The sequence below is a fragment of the Plasmodium malariae genome, assembly GCF_900090045.1.
Source record: "Plasmodium malariae genome assembly, contig: PmUG01_00_20, whole genome shotgun sequence".
NCBI classification, from domain to species: Eukaryota; Apicomplexa; class Aconoidasida; order Haemosporida; family Plasmodiidae; genus Plasmodium; species Plasmodium malariae.
The window spans coordinates 45903-56448 of record NW_021638292.1 but is presented as its reverse complement, the minus strand read 5'-3'; the positions used below and the strand labels follow the sequence as shown (position 1 = coordinate 56448).

The 10546-nt window shown below is 17.8% G+C and overlaps 2 protein-coding genes across 2 annotated transcripts; both read left to right on the top strand.

The window, feature by feature from the left end:
- Positions 1-2540: 2540 nt before the first annotated feature.
- Positions 2541-3352, top strand: PmUG01_00040000 (Plasmodium exported protein, unknown function; the record flags this gene model as incomplete). The annotated part of the gene is made up of 2 exons (XM_029003167.1): positions 2541-2627; positions 2756-3352. 2 exons carry the CDS (start codon positions 2541-2543, stop codon positions 3350-3352), a joined length of 684 nt encoding a protein of 227 aa, XP_028858953.1.
- Positions 3353-9408: 6056 nt separating this feature from the next.
- PmUG01_00039900 (fam-l protein) lies at positions 9409-10374 on the top strand (the record flags this gene model as incomplete). Its single annotated transcript, XM_029003156.1, has 2 exons — positions 9409-9495; positions 9622-10374. The coding sequence occupies 2 exons, from the start codon at positions 9409-9411 to the stop codon at positions 10372-10374; spliced, it is 840 nt and encodes a 279-aa protein (XP_028858952.1).
- Between the last annotated feature and the right edge of the window lie 172 nt (positions 10375-10546).

Genomic DNA, 10546 nt, shown 5'->3' with positions numbered 1-10546 from the left:
CTTAATTATTTTTCTGTAAATAATATTTTACGAGAAACGCATCATGAAATATATTTGTTGTAAAATTATTTTTCATATAAACTTACCTCTTTTTTTTTTTTAAATCTTATGTGAAGTTATAAATATATGATAAAATAATGTCCTTTATATATATATATTATTCATAATAGTTTAACGAATTAGTATTTCTAAATATATAAAATTAAATTAGGACTTAAAAACATTTACTATACTATTATTGTGCTTAATTAAGTGTTAGTTTAATTTTAGTAGAATGAATTAAATATATATATATTGAAAATTTATTAATATACATTATATATTTTTTATTTTTACAACAATAAAATTTTAAATTAATAAAATGAACTTGTATATTAATAGATATTGTTTCGTAATTTATTCCTTTTTTTATCTTTGATTTTTATGGTTTATACGCTTATAAAAATGATTAGATATCTATATAAATGAAATTTTCAATAAGTGTAATGAGAATCAATATGTTTTTTTGTGAAATAATGGAATGATAAGTAGATAAATATATATACCTATGTTATATTTTTTGATCTTATTTATAAATATATAGTCTATAGTGTTCATATCATTTTAAGGATATCAAAATATACATATAGTTTGAAATAACTAGTAATTTCTTCAATAAATTAAGATAATTTAAAAAAAAAAAAGAAAGTGAAAAAATGAATTATATTTTTTGGTAATTTATAAGTACGTAATGCTATTTCACTTTTTTAGAGAAGTTTTAATAAAATATATAAAAAAGGTTACTATATTTTTTTTAATAATGTTCAACTAAATAGACGTAATATATAAGGTTCAAATGCAGCTGTTTTTAGAGTAATTTTCATTATTAAATTTGGTTCTTTATAGATTCATATGAGCGTGATAATATTAATACATATTTTAGTAATAACATTTACATAGATATTAAATAGTATTATTTAATCAATTATATAACCCATAGATATATTTTTCTTGTAGAAGAGTACTTATAAATTAAGAAAACGAGACCATCCTATTTTGAAAAATATTGTATTCACAAAATGAATGTGTTGCAGTGAGATTTTAATTGAACGTATATATTTTTTTTTTTTTGTTACTATTCATTATTATTATATTTTAACGAAACATTTCTTCCATGAAAATTATATATATATTTTATAATTCTACTTTATTTTTTTTTTTTTTAATGATCTGTTTTAATATTATTTTGTTTATAATAATTCTTTATTTATTAGTAGCTGTATTGTAATGTAAAAAAGAATAAAAAAATAAAATATAAAATACCTTTCTTATATTAAGATATATTTTTATTATATAAAAATTTTAAACATTCATGTGTTTTATTTTAAAAATATATTTGTAATTGTATTTATTTTTTAAAAAAACAATACAATATAAATTCTTTCTATATTTTTTCATCAAAGAAATTACTAAATCATTCATATACCAATTTTATTTTTTTTTTATTTATTCATTTGTATATCCCAAAATTATATTGTTAATGTTACATTTATTTGTAATATTAAATTGCTACAAATATTTCTGAAATTATTGGATTTTACAAAATTGTTTTATATGCTAATTTTATTTTTATCTTCGTTTTGTTTTTTTCTGATATATTAATATTTTTCAAAATATATATTTCTTTACATTTTTAAAAGAAGAAAAAAAAAAAAAAAAAAAAAAGCTAATTTGTACATTTTTAAAATTTACACTAGATAGAAATAAATTTCATTTGGAATTAGATACAAATTTTACAATTGTAAAGATTATTATACAAAAATAGAATAATTATTATGGTACTTTTAAAAATATATCATAATTTCATAGACTTTTTAATAACTAAAAATTTTATTTTCTTAATATATAAAAATTTATATAAGAAAAAATTGTAGTTAAATAACAATGAATATACGATAAAATAAAAATATTTTTTCCTATCTTCATATTTTTTTTCTATTATTTTTACGGTAATAATAATCAATTTATTTAACTAGAAGGTGAAGTAATACAAAAAAACATGTATAAAATAAGAATTATTTCTTAGAAGGAACACAAAAATTCATAATTATTGTATGAACATATATTAGTATATATTTTCTACGTACAGTTCTTTCTTTTGTATGAATGAAAAAATGTTATCACTGAATAAATAATATTTGTTTTCATATCATCTTAATAATTTTCTTCGTATTATATTTTTTTTTTTTAAACTAATTTATAAAAAAAATTTAATCTCTTTGCTATTAAATAATTTATTTAAATATTATGTACAATTATCATTTATTTTTATTCAATTTTATTTCTATAATAATCTATATTGAAATTGTTCTAAATTTTAAAAATTTTTTTTGTTTGTGAAAAATAAATGAAGTATATATATAATAATTCATTTTATAAAATTTAAAATAAATTAAATAAAAAAAAAATAAAATGAATGGCTTCTTTTATCATTTTCAATATATAAAACTATAGTTACTTTTTGTATTAGTTAATATATAATAAAATTAATGATGCATACAATGAAAAAAAATTTCAATTCCATCATTTTTATTAAAATCTTTATATTTACTTTTTTATTTTGGATAATTCATTATAACAATGATTTGGTATTATAATAATATTTCGCATAATACTTTATTTTTCGTTACTGAATATTTTATTTTTAAAAATAACATTTTCATAGCATGGAAATATATGTTCTTATAAATAATATGTTTACTTTTTTCTTCTTTAGAATAGCTGCAATGAATTATTGGATAAGAAGTATAAGTTATATAGAGATTTATACTTAACAACTAATCGACAGTTAGCACATTATTCAGTGAATGGAAATATTGATGGACGATATAATAAAGTGCTAGATAAAGAACATATATCTAAAAATAAAAAAGACATATTATTACAAAGCAATGAATTAAAAGAAAGTGAACTAAATAGAGAAGAATGGCATAAAGTGCATAAAAGTAGTAATTCTTCGTTATCTAGTAGAGCGGATGTATTTTGTGAAAAAAAAATATTCAGCTTATTACATTCCATTGACAAAATAAAGAATAACGAAGAAATGAACGATTGGGAAAAGTATAAAGCCATAAATAGAAAGAAGATAAAAATATTATTAATTCCTGCCTCTATATTTTTATTGGTATCATTAGTATATTCAAATTTAGTGTCTAATTCAGGGGATATAACTACTTTAGGAAATACATATTATTATCTTGTGACTATAATTTTATTAGGTTTTGCATTCGCGATATACTTATCTATTGTATTAGGCATTATTTATACCTGTAGAAAAATTAAAAAATATAGAACTATAAATAAATATAAGTAACAAATTTGTAATAATGGTAGGGATCATTTATAAAAAAAACTTTTAAATTCTAAAAAATAGTTATCTAGCATTCTTAAGAATATTATGCTCACAAGAAAAGTACATGAAGATACATTATTTTTATAATACCACCTGAACTTGCATATTTGTTTTTATATAAAATATAATAATATATATTCATAACCTTTATTGAATTTGATTGATTTATTTTATAAATTTGTATTTTTATATATTCTTTGTGTTTAATTTAATACATCGATCATACAATATATATTATTTTAATTATATTTTTGTTTGTAAAATATATGTATGTTTCATAAAATTCATAAAAAAACTGCTTATATTATAATTTTGTTAAATTGGTAGGAAATTCATGTTATTACATTAGAATGTGCACTTATTTTGTTTCTATTTCCTTTATTTTTTTTAGTAAAATAGGATTATTTCGTCATCCAACTAAAAAAAGAATGTATGATATTTTTATAAATTAAATGTAGATGTCTTTTCTTAATAATATATAATAAATAAATGGTATTTATTTAATTTTGTAATAAAATTGTAATTTGTATATAATATAAAGTTTATTATGTTAAATATATTAATATATGTATTTGGGACAAAATGATTTTTAAATATTGTTTAAATTTTTTAAGGTTTTAAATTATTAGTTATAAATGTGTAACAGTATCATATTTTTTCAAAAAATATGTTAGTTGTTTTTGGCAAATAATTTGCGGGATCATTAATAAACGTAACTAAATAAAAAATTAATATTCTAAATAATTTGATTCCATAAAATGTTATTTTAATTCAATGTATAAAAATTACTTGAATATATATTGTAAAGAATTATAAATATATATTACACTTCCATTTGTATTTTTTCTTAACTGCCACATATGAGCATACCAGTGAAAAAGGATTAAACGTTTATTAACTCTTCCCTTAGTAATGTACGTTATTTTGTTTCGTAATAATCATCATTATTCTGTTTATGCTACTATGTAGTTTTGTATACAAGTGTGAAAAAAGTAGTGTTATTAATGATTACATATATTTTAAAATGTGCAAAAATATGTTTATTATTACCAATATTTTGATACTAATAATGCTTTTTTTTTTTAAATAATAAAAATGAATATAGGCTTATTTCATTTGTGCTTTATTTACAATTATGTCCTTTTAATTTTATTAATTTTAAACGTTATAATACGATTGAAGAGACGTATAATAATACATCTATAAAATATACTTTTAAAAAAGGAATAAATGTAGCATTATGTGCTCAGTGTACGCGTGAAAACTTTATATATTTAGATTTAGTAAATCCAGTACTCTTCCTTATGAATTGTAATATATATGAAAATTATGTTTAGCGTTTGTTTTATTTGTCTGGGTTATATACGTTAATATTTGCATTTGTTGGCAATGAAACTATAAATATTTGTCTTTCAATTTAACATATTTTTTTTGTATCTAGTAAGACTTTATACATTAATCCTTATCTATGAATTTTTTATAATCCTATTAGAATCATATTCATATACTATTACATTTGTAGTGTTATTAAAAAAATTATTCTAATTTTTTTTTTTTTTTTATTGTTTTTAATATAAATACCATTTACAATATACAGGATTCTATTTTATATGTACAAAGACATATATTATTGAGCATTTATAAATAGTAATTCTGTAAAGTATATGTTCTATAATAAGTGTGGTTAGCATAATACTGGCTTATAACTTGCAGAATCGTTTATCCGTATAGGAGAATTTTTTTCATTATATATTTATATTTGTTTTTATTGAATGTCGAAGATAAGTACAAGTGATATAAACTAGTATTAAATAATTTTTATATTAGTATATACAACATTATTAAAACAGGAACTTCTTGTAGGAACATTTTAAAAGTAATGCGTAGAATATTCTTCTTTTGAGTAAAATAATTTATAGTGCTAGAAAAAAGGAAAAATATGAAAAATACTGCAATAAATGTTAATGTAATTATTGAAAATAAAAAGATAAATTCTTACACAAAAGTATCAGAAGTTGCTTCATTTTGTTGAATTAAACAAACGAACAAGGATATTTGTAGAATGGCATATTGTTCGGATTCTCTAGATTCATGTAATTCATTAACATATTTAAAGGAGTGTACAAATTTTCGATTAATAATATGATATTTACGAGAAGCACATATATAATAAATATTATCAAATTGTATACATAAATTATTTCATTTTGTATAACATATATATTTATGTTAGTGTTATATAATTATTAACATTTGTTAACATAGATGAGAAGGCATTACGTGTTAATTGAATTATGTACACTTTTTAGACACAATAAAACAGATAATTTATATTTCAAAATATAGTAAAGGATAAAAATTCAAATATTTTTTCTTTGTAGAAAAGCAAAATGTAAGTTTTCGCCATAAATTATATATGAATCTAAATAAAGTATATATTATTTTCAATAAAATATGAATATGTATATTTTAATTTTTGTACCTATGGTATTATATAACTAGTATAAATATAAAAATTATACTGTAGAAATAGAAAATTAATATACATCCTTTATTAACTTTGTTATTTTGTATTAATAATAATATAATTTATTAAATATAAAATATATACGATGCAGAAGTAGAAAAAGGCTACTGAGATACATACAAAAAAAGAAAAAAAAAAATACAGTTATGTTATATATATCTAATAATGAAACTATAAAGTATTTTCTAAAACGTTAATTTATTGGTATATGACTTAACAATTTTGGAAAATTTAAATAATTTATACAAATATATATTTACTTTTTAAAAAAAAACTTAAAATAGTATTAAAAAATAATGAATATTGTTAAAATATGAAAATCTGCTTTATAGGTAAAAGGATTGGAGTATTTTACTATAGAAAAGGTTCAATTTTTAAATATATTTATAAGTTATATGAATATTCTTATGAATATATAAAATGCTTTAGCGAACAGTTCATATAAAAACACTAACTGTACTTAAAAATGTGACATAGCAATATTCAGGAACAAATATAAAAGAAACTAAATGTCTGAGTATATTATGTCACGGAAATAATATATATATATATATATTAAAAGAAAAAAGCATGTTAGTGTTAATTTAAAATGTTTTTTTTTGTAATTTAATTATAGTTTTTTAAATTTAGCTATATTTTTATATAGTTTTTTAATTCTTTTAATTGGTTAATTTGAAGAATAATATTTATTAAAGTAAACAGTAATATAAATTTTTATTATTGGATGATTACAATATGTTTCTTTGTATATGATATATTAGTAATTGTCTTACCAAAGATTACTATACATAAAATAGAAAATTATTAAGAAATAGTATATTTTTTTAAAGTTATATTTAATAATATATTAATTATTTATGATCATTGTTTAATTTATAACCTTATCGTTTGTTCCTGATATTATTAATTTTCAAAAAAATAAATAAAAAGATAATATATTCTATCTAATATAATGAGAATAATATTACTAGAAAACATATTATATTAAAATATACTTTATTTATTATGTATATATTATATCGTGTAAATTATTCTTATTTTTAAATTTATTTCATTTGATATGCATTAGAACTGAAGAAATCATATTAAATATTTTTAAGGAAATTATAATTTTTATCCATTTTTTACTCATTATTATTTACTATATATATTTCTACTTAATATTTATTTTTAATAAAAAAACAGCAAAGAGAAATTAATTACATGAATTTAAAAGAATTTCATTGACAAATAATGATATATATTAAAATTATTTAAATTTTCTTATTTTCAAAATTATGCTACAAAAATGAATAATTATTTTTTTCTTTTTTTTTAATTACTGTAGAAATATTTATTTTTATATATATTGTTAGGTATCTTATTAATATGATTTTTTAAACACATAATATAACATAAGGAATTCTATTTTTATAATTAATATAATACATAATTTTTGTAAAATTCTACTTTTTAAATCACTATTATTACTATCTTGCTGTTATGATAATGAATATTTTTTAATAATAATAAACATTTGTTCTAAAATATAGTATTTACAAAATTAGTATTATTAATAAGAAAAACTTATTAAAATTTGAAATGAGTTTCTTAATATATAATATAATACGTAATCTATGATGTATACATTTTACATTTAAAATATATATAATATAATGAAATATTAAATAATATATATATGTTTTTTCTTTTTTTTTTTTTTTTAAAAGAATTATATAAGAATATTTAATTTCTGTACTATATTGAATTATATATTTTGAATATTTAGAAATAAGCAGTTCTTCTAAAACTGAGAAAGCGTATTTATAGATTAATTTTTAGAGAAAATAAATTACATAGTTTATTTATATTTATATTTTTGTAAATATAAAAAATAGGTTATATTAAAAATAGGTTATCATATTCTTTATGTAGTAATATTACTTGTAAAAAACTAAGACAAAAAAATTGTGCGAAAAACTAAATGAAGCTAAATAAGATTCTTTATCATTCTTGTAAGAAGTAGATTAGATATACATTAAAATAATACAAATATAATTATGCAAATTTATATAATTTAAAAATAATGTTATAAATTTAGCTATTTGTTTTCTTTTTTAAATTTTTAATTATAATTCGAAAAAAATACTTGTTAAGGAGAATATTATAATGTTATATTTTACAGGATTAATATAATTTTTGGTATATATACAATAATTTTAAAATTATCATTCTCTTCGAAAAATCATAGAACGAACAACATATTGTAGGAATAATATATTTATGATTTTAATAGTATTTTTCATAAAATATTATTCACTTATATATTGGCGTCGATCGATTATGCATCGCCAAAAAAATATGTTCCTTATATTATGTATCTTTAAAAGAATAAATAAAAAAAATATATATTCCTTCTAAAATTATAAGCAGAAAAATTACAAAACCATATATATTAGTAAAATATATTGTTATTCATTTTCATTTCTTATGTATATATTACATCATGCATATACTATAATTATTTGTAAATTTACTTCATTTTATATATTTTTAAATTAATAAAATTATTTGTAATATTTCTATACCATTTTTGATTCTAGTTTCTTTTTTTTTTTTTTTCTTATTTCATATTTTTTCTAAATATATATAATTAATTAATAGAGAATATATAAAATTATGTAAATTAATGTAGGGATTTCTAATTCAGAAACAGTGATATAAATTAAACTTAATTAAAGGAGCAATATTAAGGAATTATAGTAAAACAATAAAAAATTACTCCTTATTTGTTTTTAGAATATATATTTCTTCATATATTAGGTAGATCGCTAGATATTTCCTTTAAAAAAATATTATACACTAAAAAAAAATTGTGTCTACTTAGGGATGAATTAATGCATTTTTTATAATTAAATTAAAAAAATATTTATTTTCTTCATTATTTCTATTATTGTATTATTATAATAATCAATATTTCATTCAAAATTAGAACTTTTTATAAAATAAATATTATAAAATTTAAATTTAATATGGTATAGCTTTCTTAACATAAGTAATTATTTTAATATATACAGGAATATATAATATATGTATTCTCTACATTCTATATACTATATAAAATAAATATTCAAATATAAAAAGTATTTAAGTATTTATTTCAGAATTTATTAAGAAAACAACAAATAAATTATTATATAATTAGTTTCCTATATTAATAATTAGATTAGATATTATAAATATTTATTAGTTAATTCAAATTATTTCTTTTTAAAAAAAGTTAGTTTTTCTTAATTATGACTATGATAAATATTATACAATACATTTTAAATTTATTTTTGTATCATAGATGTTTTGAAGTATATTATAGCTATGTATATTTTTTACGTACTTAAGGAGCAATGATAAAAAAAAAATTTTAAAAAGAATTTTGCTTTTTATTATTAGATGTATATTATAATATTATTAACTTCTTTATATTGATTAAATTGTAATACTAAGTATCTATATAATGGGAAAAAAACAGAAGACAATCATATTTATTAATTTTTTTGGGTTCATCCTTTTATCTTGGATATGTCATTTTTACATTGATGTTGTATGATAATATTATTTAAGGATATTCAAAATACTAATATTTTTCTGTTTTTTTTGTTAATACTTTTTTTTACTTCTCGCTTATTTATACTATTATATAACAAATATTTACATATTATTATTTTAGAAAATGTTCAATATATCATTGGATAAGTACTGCGAGATTAAGAAAATACTAAAAATAAGGAATTATAGATTACTAGGAAAGTATACACATAATATGGATTTAAATTTTATATGTACAAAAGAAGAAATACCAAATATTGGATTAAATATTAGAAACGATATATGTAATAATGAAGAAAGTGTGAAAACACAAATGAAGCAGTCAAATGGAAGTTCACCAGGAAATACAAGAGGTCATAAAAAACATATGAAAAATAAAACTTGTACGTTTGAAACAAAAAAATATTCTCATATGGAGAAAAAGATATTCAAGGAACTTGATTATCAGGATTTTCTTAAAAACAACAGAACAATTAGTGATAAGTTGTACAAAAAAGTAATAATTAAAAAATACAGATTACGGTTTGCTTTGCCTTTAGTATTGTTTTTATTGTTCTCATTAGGACTAATATTAGATTTTACTTGTAATTGTGGCCTTAGGAGGGGGTTATATAAGTTATTGAGATTTTCATTAGGTAAGGATCTAATGAAGAATTTTCACTTTTATTTGGAAACCGCTGTAGGCTCGTTTTTCAAGTATTCAGTACCAAAAAGTAGGGGAAGTGGTACTACTGATTTTTATATAACACCGTTTTTTGATTTTCTAATATATTGCGTACTCTTCTTTATATTTGGTATAACTCTTATATCAGGAATTATTTATTACCATAAAAAAGTTAAAAAATTTGAAAAAATTAAATTTAAGAAAAGGTAAAATTTGTTATAACAGATATCTTTCGACTTACGAAGAAGTCATTAATATGAAGAAAAAAATGTAATATCTTGAATTTTTACACTTATCAAACATATATATAATTTGAAGTTTTTTTGTAAATTTACCTATATACACATGATTTTTCTGATACATTACAGTAAAAAAAAATTAA